Source organism: Acanthopagrus latus, chromosome 2 (assembly GCF_904848185.1).
Source record: "Acanthopagrus latus isolate v.2019 chromosome 2, fAcaLat1.1, whole genome shotgun sequence".
Classification (NCBI taxonomy): Eukaryota; Metazoa; Chordata; class Actinopteri; order Spariformes; family Sparidae; genus Acanthopagrus; species Acanthopagrus latus.
The window spans coordinates 3,707,269-3,723,632 of record NC_051040.1 but is presented as its reverse complement, the minus strand read 5'-3'; the positions used below and the strand labels follow the sequence as shown (position 1 = coordinate 3,723,632).

General features: G+C 44.3%; 1 protein-coding gene across 2 annotated transcripts in view; it reads left to right on the top strand.

The window, feature by feature from the left end:
* nova2 (NOVA alternative splicing regulator 2) overlaps window positions 1–16,364 on the top strand; it is a 75,578-nt gene that overhangs the window by 9,776 nt on the left and 49,438 nt on the right. For both annotated transcript variants that reach the window (XM_037118319.1, XM_037118309.1), the window contains one exon: window positions 9,443–9,586. In XM_037118319.1, the coding sequence (XP_036974214.1) occupies window positions 9,443–9,586 (144 nt within the window). The remainder of the gene's footprint in view (window positions 1–9,442; window positions 9,587–16,364) is intronic.

Here is a 16,364-nt window from a genome sequence, read left to right as displayed (position 1 = left end):
GGTTGGATTTGTGATCTTCAGCCCGCCCTGCCCTGCCCCTGCAGGCCCGTGGACACCAGATCCCAGGATTTGAGCCTCCAATCCCCCAGCATGGAGAGCCTATTCTGGGCCTGACGAGTCCGCAGGGGCCTTAGCAACAGATTGGACTGTTTACTCATCCAGTTATGTAGCGGTGGAGGACCATTTATTATTTATTGTGAGCGACCTCTGCGTCTCTAAGCCCCCCGTCACACACGCACACACAGTTTCTGATAAACTTAACTGAAGATTACAGACTCACACAGCAGGACGGTGAAGTGGCAACACCAAGCGTGCTCGTGTCCCTCACGACAAGCTGTCTGGGAGTGGTGCGTTGGCCATGTTTTCAACACACACACACCCTTTTTAAAAAAAATAAAAAAAAAAAACAGACAAAAAAGAGTTTTTTTGTCCGAAACCTTTTGGTGTGTCAAAGGAAATGTGTTCACTTCCTGTGTGTGTTGTAACGGCAGGGAATTGTGGAGGGAGTGTGTTGCTCAGAGTAATGAAAACAAAGACCCTCATCACAGCAACCAGGAGGGAACCCTGTAGTTACTCAGCTGCAGACACACACACACACACACACACACACACACACACACCATTACTCACTCTGTACTGGAGTTGTTGGTGGTTTGAAGATTTTCTGTCTCGGTGTGTTTGTGGTTTGTGTTGCGGGCGTGATCGAACCTACGAGGAGAATCTTTTGTGATTGAATATTAGTGGAAAACAAGGAGGAGTACAGCACACATGCAAATACATTACATTGTTACTATCAGCATTTTAAGGTAGCTTTGAATAACTTATAGTGAATGAAAGTGTACAGTAGGACAGCTACTGGGAAACACAAAGACTCTTCATTTACTGTCATACATGACAAAGAGAAACGATGAATCCTCAGATTTAAGAAGCTGGAACCAGAACGTGTCTGACTGAGGACTGAAACTAATTATCAATCATCAGAATAATTGGCACAATTTCTTTCAATCGTCTGGTTGTTGCAGCTCTACTCTCTGAGGCAGTCACATGTAAAGTGACGGTGTGAAGACTGAAACCAGAGACCTCTGCATGATACGTTTATTGTCTTTTTGGAAAGTTGCAAATACTTGTGTGGGTGAGTCCACTGTTGGAAAACGGTTTTAAGACATTTTTTTTTTTATGTAGCACAACCTGCTGCTGCTCTCTATGTGACATTCAGGTCATCTCCGGGTCCTGAAGCGTTGTGCGTCCTGCAGAAACCCCACAGAAGACTCCCTGTTTGCTGTCTGACAGCTAAAGCATTAAGAAGTAATCAGTAACAATCACCACATCTGTAATTATGGTGTTTTTCTTGTTCTTATTTGGACTGAAAGTTTACATGCTCATTATGTTGTCAGCATGAAAGAGTCTGCACACAGGGGGAGCTGAGGCGGCGGGATGTTTGATGATGCTTCATATTAACTAGTGCAGAAAATAGTAGCGGAGAACAATGAGTCTGACAGCACGCTGAGGCACCAGGTTCCTCCGCCGAGACGCAGCGTGCTGCTTGTGTCATTTTAACAGCCTGTAGGTGAAACTAGGTTTGACTACCACGTTTGTGTCCTCAGAGAACTAATGAGCATTTATTGTTAAACTAAACTAGAATTACCAGAACTTTTTATGGTCATCTTCTTTTTTTTTTTTTTTTTGCCCCCAAAGAATTAATTATTTCAGCTTGCATTTTGCTCAAACGCCCACGAGTGGAGACGTGTTTTTGTCCATTACTTTATAATTTTCTCAGCCGTGAGAGTGAATATGAGGTGGGTGAGCCGTACGTGGCCTCCATCGGTTTGTGAGGTCGGCGTCGACGCTGAGGGGTCACACGAGGCGAGCGGAGCCTCGGGCTGCTTATTATGCTCGGGTAGATCGGCAAGCATGAGTATCACCTGCACCCCTGGGATGTGGGATGACACGCCGAAGGGAGCGTGGGGTATAATTACACATAATTAGAATTTGCAACTGTGACAGTCAGATAAATGTGGCATGGCTTTGCTGAAACTTTGGTAAGAATGTAACCTGGCTGTGCTGTTTGTGGGCGAGGTTCACACCGGGTGTCAGCACCGGGTGACAGCAGTGAGATGAGTGGCAGGATAATTTCACCAAATTAGGATTTACCTTTGTGTTCTCCGCAGCGGCGTTGATGTGGCAACGACTGGGGTGAAATAGTGAACAAAGATACGTGAGAGACAGAAGGAGCGGCTTCACTACACAAAGCAACGATCATGTTGGAAATTCATGAAACAGAAGCATGAAGCTCAGTGGGCAGAATACAATGTCGGTGTTGGTCGTTTCAGCAAACCATGGACACGTTGAACATCTGTGTATCGTATGTAGCATAATCAACATTTTGACAACACTGTAAAGTGATGATGAAGTGTGACGACTCTCATGTGGAGATAAACAATTTCTTGGGACATTTGGACATTTTGCCGCTGTCTTTCTCACAACAAAAACAAGTATTTCGACCCAAAACATGACTTTTATTTATTTTATTTATTTTAGTTTTTGTATATAAACCTAACTGGACCTCAAATCATAAAAAAAAATAAATAACTGAAATCATCAACAGAATGTGACGAAATAGCAGTTTTGATGTTGAAAATCTTTACATTGGTGGTGCAGAGAAAGCTATCGAAGTTAGCATGCTAACCAGTTAGCACCTCACCAGGTTGTACCTCAAAACGTGCCAGTCGGATAGTAAAGTCAGCTAATACAACCGCTGTCTGCATGGTTAATGTGGCTAACTAGCCAACTAGCTACAGTTAGCAGCAGTTAGTGAGTACTGGTGCCCAAACCTTACATATTGCACCTTTAACCACAGTGATGTCACAACATATAATCAAAAGGAAGAGATTTAACATGTCTGTGATTTGCTGAAGGTTCAGTTCTGACATTTCCTGCTGTTATCAGGCTGCAGCATGACCGTCAGGACTCTGTTTCCACCATCAAAACACACATTTTATTGGAGGATCACATTGATTCATGAGGCATTTCTCAGTAAACCAGTTTAAACCGAGCTCTTCTGTAAAGTACACAAAACATCCCATACTTAAGTAAAGAGCAGGCTTTGGACTCGGCTAATGTGTTTGTATGAAATGCTCTTTAATGTGGCAGGCTGAGAGCTTTTGCTTCGAAAACAGAGCGAGCTCAGCACAAAGACGCGTCGCTCTGCGGACCGTTACATGTCAAAGGCTTTTAAAACAGAGCAGATAAAGCTGATATAAGTTGAGGAACGTTGATAAGTCTTCACGTAAACAGTGTCATCTAGCAAAGTGCAGCGTGGGAGGAGGAGGCAGCGAGTGCAGCGCGGTTTTTATATGCAGAAGTTAGTTTATATTTATGAAAATTGAGTCATGGCAGTTATCAAACCTGCTAAAAGCTCATTTTGAAAGTGAAATTCAATCTGCGTTGCATAACCTTGTCAGCAGACTCAATGCTGGAGCTCTGTGCTGCTATTTAATGACACAGAGATTTTTAAAGGTTATTGTTTCTAGTTGTTGTTGTTGTTTTTTATGCATTCTTAGCGTAGAAACTGTCAGTGTGCTCGTCTGCATGAGAAATAACTTGATATCAGGATGTGAAATCTAAAGATTCCGACGGTGAATGTGTTGCTACAGGATGCGCGATGAATGAGCTTTTCTTTTTAAATTTTGAGTCGTTCAATTCAAATGTTGCATATCTGAGGATTTATGCTGCGTATATAAATAAATCTTTTAATGCTCGCCATGGTAACACGTCCGAGTGTTACCATGCAACAGATACAAGTGACGAACATGAGTCACTCATTACATCCTTTTATATACGTGATGAGTCACGGCGCCGAGGTGTGTAGGCTTGTTTATGAGACGTCGGAAGCGCTCTGTTTGGGGGAAGAGGTGTTTGTGCGCTTGATGCTGCTGCAGACACGCTTTTGTATTTGTGTGTGCATGCATGCGTGTGTGTGTGTGTGTGTGTGTTTCGTATTTACCAATTCCCCTGCCTCATTAATACGGGCTGGTTATAATTAGCTAGCCTCTATCTAAAGCAGGTCAGTCCAAGGCTTCGTACTCAAAGTGGGTCACTGCAGCACAGGAGGAGGAGGAGGAGGAGGAGGAGGAGGAGGAGGAGGAGGAGGAGGAGGAAGGTGACGAGGAAGTGAGAGGAAAAAGGAGGCAAAATGAGAGGAAATAAAAGGAGGATGTGAGAGGAGAAGAAAGGAGAGCGAAGAGGAGGAGTGGACGGATGATGGACAGTTTTAGGCCGAAACCATGTGGCAGTTTTTTCAAGCTTCAAAAACAAAGTGCTGCTGTGAGCGTATCAGCACAGTAAACATTACATCACTGTTGTTACTATGAGGCCAATTATGGAGAACCAGCTCGCCCGAGGTTCCCGAGATAAGGTTTTTGTGACTGAAATGAAAATATAAAAACAGACGCGAGTTACTGGCCGTGCTCACAGTTTAGAGATAAGAACTTAGAGCCTGCTCTGGAATGAAATACTGTTTCTCATCAGAGAAACCGAAAGAGGTTCGCGACATGCCGCAGTGCAGCTTAACTTTGACTCGAGGTGCCCGAGGCTGCCCCGAACAATGTGCCACATCCATCTCACACTCAGGGTTTGCAGGAGAAGTAAGTCTGCTGCAACCAAACTGCTAAAAATACCTGAAGAAAGAGTCGCAGCACGCTCAACAGACGTGTGTAGATCAACCAACACGTAACTCTCTTCAGATGAAATCCAGCTGATGTCATGAAGCTTTGTAAAGTTGATAACTAGCTGAAGTTAAATAAATTAGTTTGTTAGATTGTGAAGTTGCAGCAGCCGAACTTTCAAAAATACAAGTTTGTCGTTAGCGTACGTGCACTTTCAAAGAATCTTTGGCCGCCACAACTGAATGTTTAACAACTAATGATATCATTTATACCTCGTTAGCAGCTCTGCTTAGAAGATTAAGTAAGATGGAAGACGAGAGGAGGATGTATAGATGTGTGGCATGGTCGGACCTGAGGAGAAGGACGAAGAAGAGAGAAGATAGTCATCGTGTAGGTGTTTTCATTTTGGTAAAATCCAGCCAGAGTTCCAGTTACGCCTTTAATTTAACACAAAATCTGCTCGATTTCTAACTAAAGCACGCGAGGGATTTTTCAGTTAGCACGACAAAAGGAGGCTGAACCTTCTCTGACAAATGAAAATCTGCGGTTAGCTTGTTTTCGTCTCTCCGCTGCATCCACATCGCAGCTCCCTGCCGTTTGTGTTCCATCAGCACGGAGCTGAGGAAGGGCAGGGGAGTGTCGGGTTTCCTGTATGTGTGCTCATGCTTTGACTTGGCTGAGCACTCGGAGATGAGAACAGAGCCCACCCAGTACTCAGCGCTTTGAACCATCTTACTACTGCAGGCCCTTTATAAACACGCTGAAGAGACCACACCTATCTCTCCGACACGCAGCCGAGTCTGCAGCGACCCGATGTCACATATTCTCTGCAGTTCGTTTACAAGAAGTCAACTTCTTCATTGAGTTATATTATTATCAATAGAGTGACAGTTTGCGTCTGACTGGGAAGCTTTCTGAACTCTTTGATATCAAAAAGTGCAACTAAACAAATCAAGTGTGATATTGTCAGTTCAGTGTGACTGTTTTAAGCCTCATGATGATTCGAGTGTCGAGTCGGTGGATTTGCACATCTGGAAATTTTATTTCACGTGCAAGAAAAAAGCCAGTCACACATGAAAACATTCAACTTTTGTGCGAAATTGTGATTTCACGTGTGACGTAAATGTGGAATCATCTGATTTGAGTCCAGCCTGTTCAGACCGGGCTAATCCGATCTTTAAACTAAGATGGGTATTTGTTTGTTCAAGAGGTCAGATATCATCGTCGGAGATCCTGAAGGAAGGTTTGAGGGATTTTGAGGCACTGTGAGGTGTTCAGAGGAGGACTCAGGTTTCAGCAGACCTTCGTTAGCCTCCGTGTGTCAGATATTTAAAGCCTCACACACCCTGATTGAACCCAAACAGGTGTTTCACTTGCACTTGATTTCCATAGGACTCCTTGGATATATATACTGTGCATAAACTCGTTTTTTACTTTTACTTAGCCATCTCTCAGCGTCTCTTTGCTTGACAATAGTACTTTTCCTCCTGAGCAAAGCAAAGTACATTTATTTTAATAGTTTATGAAACATTAGCCAGAATACCAGGCCTGAAAACACGCGTGTCTGTGTCGGACCATTCACTGATTAAATTTATTCATAGCGAGGTGTCACAAACACCTCAGTTCCACTTTCCTGCAACTTAAGTGTGATTTAAAGGGAGTTATAGCTTTCAGGAGGCATTAAATAATATTCAGTGCACCTGCAGGGATCATAAATCTCCTCTCTGGTTGTAGCTGCTCTGCCCACCTCACAGGAAGAGCAGGATATTTTCTATGCATCTGTGTTTTTACAGTGTCAGTGTCTCCGGTTGTGTCGCCGACAGAGAGTGGTGGTGTTACAAGGTGCCGCGCCCCTTCTGAGAAAGTGTGCCCCTGTAATAATAATCCTATTTTAATCTGCCTCCTGAGGTTATGTGTCCTGGATTATCAAATACGAAGAGGCGCAGTGAAACAGCTGCAGTATAAAACCATGTTAGAGTCGATGTGCAGAGCCGTCATCAGATCAACAGCCTGAGAGAAGAAGAGTTGATGCTGAAAAATAAAATCTCCCTTCCTAAAAAAATATTGCTGACATGAAGGTTGAAGAGATTATAGATTTCTTCTCCAGTTGTGAGTTGTTGCAAGCTGTTCTTCTCAAAACAGAGTCAAGTTTCATATTGAATCATGAAAAGCTACAAAGTCACAAACTGATTAAACCATTCGTGGTCCTCTGCTGTTTGGTGGAATGACTGTTTGATATTTCTCTGTTTTATTAGAAAGTACGTCACACGTTCTTATCCAAAAAATCAACATTTTGACTTTCCTCTTGAGGATGCACAAGACGCCCTGCTGCATCTACTGCCAGAAAGCCTTTTATGAAAAAAGTGTAATTAGGTTTATTCACCAAAACAACTTTGTTAGGTCAAGATTGTATCATGAAGGAGAGGATGAGTTCAGGAGAAGCTGCTTCTGGTTGTACGGCAGCAGATATCTCCTGTTAGACATCAGCAGGGTGAACACACTGTAGCTGGAGCGGATGTTGTCTTGTAGTATCATTGGGCTCTTTGCAGACATCTCACCCCACTGATATCATCACTGATGCCCTGTAGACGGTACCAGTGATGTTCTGGTTTCAAACTGAAACAGCCCGTTCACGGCTCAGGAACGAGGAAGTGAGTCGGAGGTGTTGCTCTGCTTTAGCTGACCCGCGGCTTGTTGGTATCGTTGCCATGGAAACACGAGCAGGGGAGGGATTCCTGTCTCTCCAGGCGCACAAACATACATCAGTGCCGGCGCACCTCTGACACGACGCCTCCATATCTGTTATTGTGATTCTGTACCGACGGGCGGGTCAGTGTTCCCTCCTGAAAGAGACAGGGAGAGAGAACTACAGTGGCCTGCGAGGTTCAGTCAGCGCTCTCTTTCACCGCATTGTCAAAGAACGCAGCAGGCTGCAACCAAAAGGTCTCCGTCCTGCTTCAGGCCAGCGTGTCACTGAGCGAGGCTGCTGAATGCGTCGCGGCGCCGGATGAACCCAGAATGATTAAAATGACCTTTTGGAGTTTTCGTCTGTTGGTAAATTCAAACAAAAACCGAAGCAGTTTGTTCCTCAACGACAAACATTCACTTGAAAATGTCAAACCTCGCTAAATCAGCCGACACACATGTAATGGAGGCTGATTCCAGTTCTCATGCAAATAACAGCATTTATCAGAGAACAGAGAACCAATGGAGAACATGTTTATGATCCGAGATGATTTGAAGAGCCGCCGGCATTTATGACACGCAGTCTGATCCAGGTGTCTCGACTCACGGTGCTTATAATCAATTATTTCTTAACGACGGTGAAATAATAGATATAAATCATACAGAGATGTCACATACCAGCATATTAAAATGAAACATCCTGCTCAGAGGTTTGATCCATTATAACAGAACTGCCTTTTCTCATTGTCAACACAACAGATATGGTCTGTTGAGAGGTTTGGCACTGCGGGTAGCTTCTTTAGTTCCACATCTGGAAGTGACCCTCTAATGGAGGTGGTTGGATGGGCCAGACACTGGACTCATCTAACCGAACGGTGTATCTTACACATGATTACTGTGTGTGCTTGAGCTGTACAGCTGCTACAGGATCAGGTAGAACATTGTATTTTGCAGCTGAAGGTCACTGAGGAGGCCTCAGAGTTTTGGCCCTTTTTAAATGAAGGGACGGCTGCTGACTTCTGTTTTAAAGCCACCTCGTTTTCCTCCATCAGGCCGATTAAGCAACATTTTCCATTAAAGTCTGACTTCAGTTTCTGCTCGTGACGACAGTCAAAGACATCTTTATCCCATCAGGACGATTAGCTGAGATCTGCTCTGAAAAGCACGAGACCACATGAAACAGACGACATCTTCCTTTCATACTCAGAGTTTACGCTTCGCTCCTCGGCGCAGGTGCAGCTCCACGTTAGCATGACGGAAATCTCCCAGTGAGTCCTCGTCTGCTTTCTGTTTGTTTACGTGAGCTGATCTGCACATGTTAATGAGTGCATGTGTGTGTGTGTGTGTGTGTGTGTCATGGCAGCCATGTGGTGTTATGCATTCGCAAGCATCCACAAGCGTCGGTTGAATCTGATTAGCTGTAATAACTAAACCGACGAGCGGCATATTCCTTGGCTCCCTCCCCATCGCGCCGAGGCGGTGACGAGGACCAGATTCCTCGGGCTCCACGCTGAAATTAGATCAGACCAATCTGGAGAGAGTGTTTAGAGGCTCGCACAAACGGACGTGCAGAGAAAGGGGAGAGATAACGCCGACAGGGAATCATCTGATTATGGAAATAATTAGTTGTCATGGATATCCGTCATCGTCTGATGTGATTGGGTGGATTCATGCAGCTTCGGGAAGCGTCGGATGGTCGGTCGGTCGAGAGGAGGAAGAGGGGGAGACGGACGGAGACAAATTATTCCGCTTTGGCGTGGTGATGCGGCACCAGCTCGCATCTGTTCTGTCAGACTGTGATTACTGACAAACACTTTGCTTCCACTTCACAGTTTACACTCATTCCAACAAGATGATCCCTGTGTTGGATGAGAGATTATATTTTGGATTCTGCTAACTCTCACAACGTTAACAAAAACCAGGAGAAGATATAGAAACAGGGCCGGCATGAGGGCAAAGGTTCAAACAGACTGATAATTCTCTCTGTGGCTTGTTCTAATATTTTTTTTCTCTTTCAGTGTTATTTGAAGTAAAAGCAACACAATCCACAGTAGCTCTCTCTCTGACTTCCTGTTTCCTGTTTCCTGCTGCAGAGGAAGGCGAGTACTTCCTGAAGGTTTTGATTCCCAGCTATGCGGCGGGGTCCATCATCGGGAAGGGAGGTCAGACCATCGTCCAGCTGCAGAAAGAGACTGGAGCCACCATCAAACTGTCCAAATCCAAAGACTTCTACCCCGGTAAGACGCCGCAGGCACCACTGCTGCCTCGGATGGAGGGATGACAGGGTGATAAAAGTGAAGGAAAACATCATCCTCACACACTTTTAAACTGTTTTTGTCAGACTAGGATTCTAGACATCCTGAAAAATGATGATTTAAATGTAATTGTGTGAACATTTGGCCAATTAGACGCACAAAAAATAACAAACTATTTGCACAAGAAATGCTACATGCATCAGAAAAATCCTGTGTAACAGTGCTGAAGTGTTGAAGGTGGAGTTTGTGAATGGATGGATGGATGGATGGATGGATGGATGGATGGATGGATGGATGGATGGATGGATGGATGGATGGATGGAGATGAAGAGCATTTGTCCGTCCAACCTTTAAAGGAAAGTGGAGGATGGACCGAGTGTGTCGGGATGAGGAGATGGAAGTGTTTTGAACCATCGAGGAAACATTTCATTATTTTCATCCATCAGTTTGTAATGTAATAATGTTATAACACACACACACACACACACACACACACACACACACACACACACACACACACACACACACACACACACACACGGACACACGGCCCACCAGAGATCAGGATTACAGGATCAGAGGTGAAATTGTATTTATCTAAACTCTTAATTCTGCCCTGATGTGACATGTGACTCTAGCGGTGAGGAGGGGGAGGCTGTGATTGTGTGTGTGTGTGTGTGTGTGTGTGTGTGTGTGTGTGTGTGTGTGTTAGCCTGCTGTTAGTCAGAGGTTTTGGTTGTTTATTTGAGCTGTGGAACAGATTACATGTCGAGCAGCGTCCGTGATGTTTCTATCCAAACACGTGTGAAAGTGCTGCGACCCGATCTGCTATAAAAAATACATTTATGTACTCGGCTGAATGTGTTTTAGATGTCGTGCATTTTCCCTGGATGCTTCCTGAAACAACCCTGTGACATCTTCATTAATCACAGCAGCCGTCAGGAAGAGCTTTGCATGGTTGAGGGTTAGGCTACTATAACTCCTGGTGAGTTTGAGGGAAAAGATGGTGGTTTGGTTAAACGCTGAGAAACCAAACACGTCCCATATTCTGCTACAAGTCGCTGTTGACTTTCTCAATATTTAACCAAGACCACAATCTTTTCCTAACCTCAACCAAGTGCTTAGAGTTGCCCAAACACAACCATTAAATCATTACTCGTGCTGTCGTTTTCCAGGATTCTGGTTGTTGCTGTGAAATGAATACGTCAGCGAGAAGGTTTTTTTCAGGGTTTCACCGCAGATTAAGTCGTTTGTAGCGACACAAATTCATCCAGACAAACGGCCGTTTCCAGAAGGATATCAGGTGAAAGAGAACATGTGTCTCTCTGTGGTTTGACTCCACTTGTAGAACCTCAGACCAAGTGGAAAAACAGTGATGGGTCCTGATTTAAGTGCCTTCACATGCTGGCAGGTGGCAGAGTGATTCAGAGCGGTGAAACATATTAGTGTGACCTAAATCTATTACTACGACACACACTCGTCTGTCTGAGATAATGTTCACGGCCTCCAGGGTTCCTGTGAATGGCGAAATATCCTTCAGAGATAAAATTACAGTCACATGCTCATTTTTAAAACAAGGCGTCAGCAGTCGCGCTAAATAATCCCACCTCCAGCTAAACTCCCCGCGACTCTCCAGTGTTGTCGTAGCGCCCGCGGAGTCTCTGATGTAATCGCTGCCCCCGAGCCAATCACAGCGTGAGGTTTCCCCAGCTCTGCTAGAGACGTGTCGGACACACAGTGTGCCGCTCTGAAATATGTTTCAGAGCTTCAGCCTGGAATTCACGTTGGAAATTCAAGGTGGTCTGTGGAGAGCAATAAGGGGCTGAAGAGAGCTGCTGAGTGAGTCGTTTAATGAGGGAGAAGAGAGAGAACGAGTTTCTACCGTCACGCGTTCACAACACTTCGCAAAAATGTGTCGATCTGTGTAACGTCGCTGTTCTGCGGGACTCTCTGGAGACAAATAAAATTGAATACAAGGTTTTTTGAATTTGAATTAAATGAAACACGCTACAGTTCTGGCTTGTCTGAAACATGATGTCATTTGGAAATAACAGTCGTTAAATGTTGGGAATTATTTTCCTGTGAAGCTTCGTTGGACATCGTCCTGTCCTCCGCTCAGCCCAGCTGCCTTTCCTCTCTCTCTCTCCTCCACTTTAAACCCCTCCGTGGTCTGGTATTTATTTGGATTGAAATTCAGCTCCCATTCTTGTTGTCATGGTGTGTGTGTGTGTGTGTGTGTGTGTAAATGTGTGTGTGTGTGTGTGTGTGTGTGTGTGTATCAGTGCAGTGTTGGGGTCTGCAAACAGGCCGCCGTTGTTTGACACCGGCACATGAGACTCCTGAAAGCTCTGCCAGCTAGAACAGATGCAAGGTGCAAGAGCCTCCAAGATGCACACGTGCACACACACACACACACACACACTCTCTCACACACACATTCTCTCTCACACACACAGGCATGCAAAGGAAATCGAACACAATTATATGCAAGAAACGCAAACAGTAACTTACAAGAGCACATAAATCCATAGAAAGTTTCTACGGCGCTGCAGAGGAAGTGCCTCTAAATTTGCAAGACTATTCACACACAGACACACAAACACACACACACACACACACACACACACACACACACACACACACACACACACACACACACACACACACACACACACACACACACACTCACACACACACACAGAAACAGACATGGTTTCCAATCTCCTGGGGTTTGTTCGCCAAAATCACTGCAAAGCTGAGAAAGAGGGGAGGAAGGGAGACAAGTGAGAGAAAGAAAGAAAAAAGAAAGAAAGAGAGGGTTGTATGGGCCCCAGTCTAGAGGGGAGGACTGAAGGAGCAGTGTGTGTGTGTGTGTGTTTATGCGTGTGTGTGTGTGTGTGTGTGTGTGTGTGTGTGTGTGTGTGTGTGTGTGCACCCTTCCTAAGCACTGAAGGGGGCATCTGTATGCAAATGAGACACGGTTCTTCCTGGGTGACAAATCAAAAGGCCCACCTGCTGCAAGGGCCCGTCTGTGTGTGTGTGTGTGTGTGTGTGTGTGTGTGTGTGTGTGTGTGTGTGTGTATGTGTTAGGAATATCAGGCCAGTCTAATGAACAGAGTAGAGAGTTACTGCTGTGTCTTGGCCAAAGCGTCTCATTCCTCTCCTCTCGCTCCTCGGAAGACATTAGTCGCCCTCCCTCCCTTCCCCCCTTCCTCCCCCCCTACTCCCCCCTACATGCACTCACATGCACACACACACACACACACACACACACACACACACACACACACACACACACACACAGACACACATCCCAGCTGTCATGGAAAACCTGGCAGAGGTCATTGAAGTTTTGGGATATTAATCTTTATGCACTTGATCGTAATGGAAATTAAGATAAAACTAATGGAAGAAACGTTTGGCTCAAATTTGAGCTCTTTTACTTTTTCCTTTCAAAATAAAAGCTGTGCATGCATGTATGCCGGATACATTATTGTATAAGATTTGCTTGTTTGGAGACTTTAAAGTAATAATGATAACCAAGTTATAGATCCCGTGGAGCGAGAGTTGCACCGAGCCCAAAAACTAGATGAGATCCAGCAAGAAGAAAATCTAATATTTCAACACAGACGCTACAAAATGTGAGTTTCTTTCCAAAATGAGATCATCATTTTAACCCAAAATAAAAAGCACCTCTGGCTCTTTTACAGACATTCTTTATTGCAAAACTTTTACAGTGTTTGGCAGCATGGTAAGGACAGAAAATTGGCAAAATCTCAAGCTGGATCCTGCAGGTCAGAGCTGTTGAAAGATGAGCGCGAGATAAAAACTAAATTCCCTCATTTTGCAGTAAGTATGTGGAACATAATTGTCCCCTGTGGGGAATTTAGTGGCTGCGGCGGCAAACTTAGTGTGACAAGAGAGGACGCTGCGTGGAGAAACAAAAGAAAAACACAACATGAGGCTAAAAATAGAGAATCCAATGAGCAGCGACGAGACAAAGAAAATCAACATAACAGGATGCAAACAGCTGTGAGGACACGTTCCCAGCAGATGAGGAGGAAGACGAGGGGAGATTCTCACAGGTATCGATTTATTCACACAAACAGATTTTAGAGAATCGGGTGAGAAACATCCTGAAGAAAAGTCTGAATCTGAGCAGGACACACAGACGACCTTGTCTCACCCTCTTCTTCTCCAGCCTACATTCCTCCACCTATATATCACACTCCTCTCCCTCCATCCCTCCTCTCCTCCGTCTCCTTCTCTCAGACCTTCCTCCTCTCTTTATTCATGCATCCTTCGATCCAGCTCCATCTCACCCATCAATCATCCCTCCCTCCCTCTTTCTCCCCGCTGCATTATTCCTCCACCTCCTCCTCCTTCCTTCTCTTTTCCTTCCTCTCCGCCCTTCCTCCCCCCTCCCTCTCCGACTCTCCCTCCATCCCCATCTATCTGGAGAATAGTGCAGCAGCAGCACTTAAGCCGACGACCAATTAGCAAGAAGCAGCAGAACGGAGGGACGAGACAGGCCACCATTCATCCTCACACACACACACACACACACACACACACACACACACAGCGCTGTACGACCCACCATTCACTATTATGGCACAACAGATTTATTACATACCCATACAGTACAAGGCAGTGCCGCTTCCAAATATAGCCTCTCCCTGTCTCGCCCTCCATTTCTATTTGTTCCTCTCTCTCTCTCTCTGGATACAAAAGGACGTTACAGTGTTTTGTTTTGTTTTGTTTTGTTTTTTTTTATGACAATGCTCCGTCTGCAGAGCTGCAATCAGCTAGACTGTTAAAAAACAACAACAACAACAACCAAAAAACCTCTTTTCATTTAGGCGTGAGACTGACAAATGTTAGAGGAATCTGTGTTCAGCGCAGACAAAAGAAAAGCTGTGTCATCGCTTCAGCCGGGTGTTCCTCTGTGATTTCGATTCCCAGTTCGATCTCGATATATTTTGGAGGTATTTCACTGACAATACGAGATTGTAAGTCGTACCAGGAATCATCTAACCTGGTGCATTATTAAAAGAACATTCATGTTAACTTGATTTCAGAATGGATTTCTATGATTCTGCAGATTTGTGGTTTGAAAAAGTAATGTGATATTGTTATGATTTAGGCGTCAATGGCCGTTTGAGTTTAGCAGGCGCACTTGAACGCACCATGGAGTGTAAAACTCAGACAGACAGCAGGCGACAGAGACTCGGTATCGTTCTGGTACAAACGTTTATCCGTCAGTGTGGCCGATAATCTTCACAGATTTACTTGCTTAAAGGAAAATCTACCAACATTTGGTGCTTGGCAGATGTTCATTTTGGACCCTGATACTGTATATTAAAAGATTTATTGATATTGGATCACTTAAATTAAGGTCTTTTTGAATTCTAAGAGCCAGCCGTAACTATCTCTGCATATTACAGACAAAGAGGTAGAGGAAGATTGAGGGTGTGTTTCCAACTTTTCCTTTAACAGGTTTCAGTGGTTGAGGCGACACTGACTCATCAGCTAATTAACTTTAATTACCCATAAAAACACACACTTATATTAATGTAATATAACAATATGAGCCCTTACACCACGTGTGTTTGTACAGACGAGTCTCCTGGAAGCTTTACTGCCGTTTCTTCTTCTATTCTTACAAATGTTATTTCTTCCTCCTGTTGTAGTTTGTTTCAACAACGTCTGATTGGATAACTTTGGTCTTGAACGCAGCTTTAATTTCTTTAAATGAAAACAGAAGAATCAAATAAAATGCCTGTAAAATACATATTTAACTCCCTCACATTCTGAGTTGAGAGAGGTGAAACTCGTGCATCCGTGGGTTCATCAGTGTGCGAGGAGAACAAACAGCCGCTGTTTGGTCGCACATGAAATATTCATTCGCGACACCTGTTTTATAATTAGAATCGACCCGCTCTCCTCCTCTCCTCCTCCTCGCCGTCGAGGTATTGACCTCCCGCTCGGACGCCGAGGCAAAAGCCATAAAGACGAACTCAAAGCTGGAAATGAATTAGTATTGATGTCGTCAAAGTTTCCGTCTTCCGTCCTGTCGCAGTTTTATGGCTACAGTTCAGCCTCGGAGCCTCGAGGGCTGAGCGACTCGCTGAGTGTTACAGCAGACAGACGCAGAGATAATAATGTGAGAGTTCCTACAAACTGTGACGGATGCTGCAGAGATGAAGGGTCGTGTTTCGTTTTACTGATTTTTTTTTTTTTACAATTTCTTTCTACTACTCAAGCTTTTTATAGGACCTTTAGTTTCATTCGTCTCTTCAGGTTTGACACATTTCCACTTGGTTAATGAGAAAATCTCTTGACCAGTTAAAACAACAAAAAGCAGAAAATATCCATATTCGGTTCCTGAGGGTTTGAGTTTAACACAATTAAGGTTTATTTAGGTCTAAAAGAAAGTCTGTCTTTGGTTTTATTTGAAGGATTGTGACAATGCAGGAAAATCTGACGAAAACGAACAAAAAGTCAAATAAAAACCTCATTTTTTTAGGATATAATTTGTGCTTGGAGCGTGTAAAATGTATGTATTTATGCATGAGACTCTGAGACTCTAAAACTGTAACCAAACTTGTTTAACGACTCTCTGACCTCACCCTGTGACCTCATCGGATGACAAGCTCCCAAAACATCCAGCGAAAGTGTCGGTTGTGAAATGAGCGAGTCTTTGTAAACTCCACTTCCCTCTCTGCAGTTTGAACCTCAATTAAAGCAAAAAAAAACC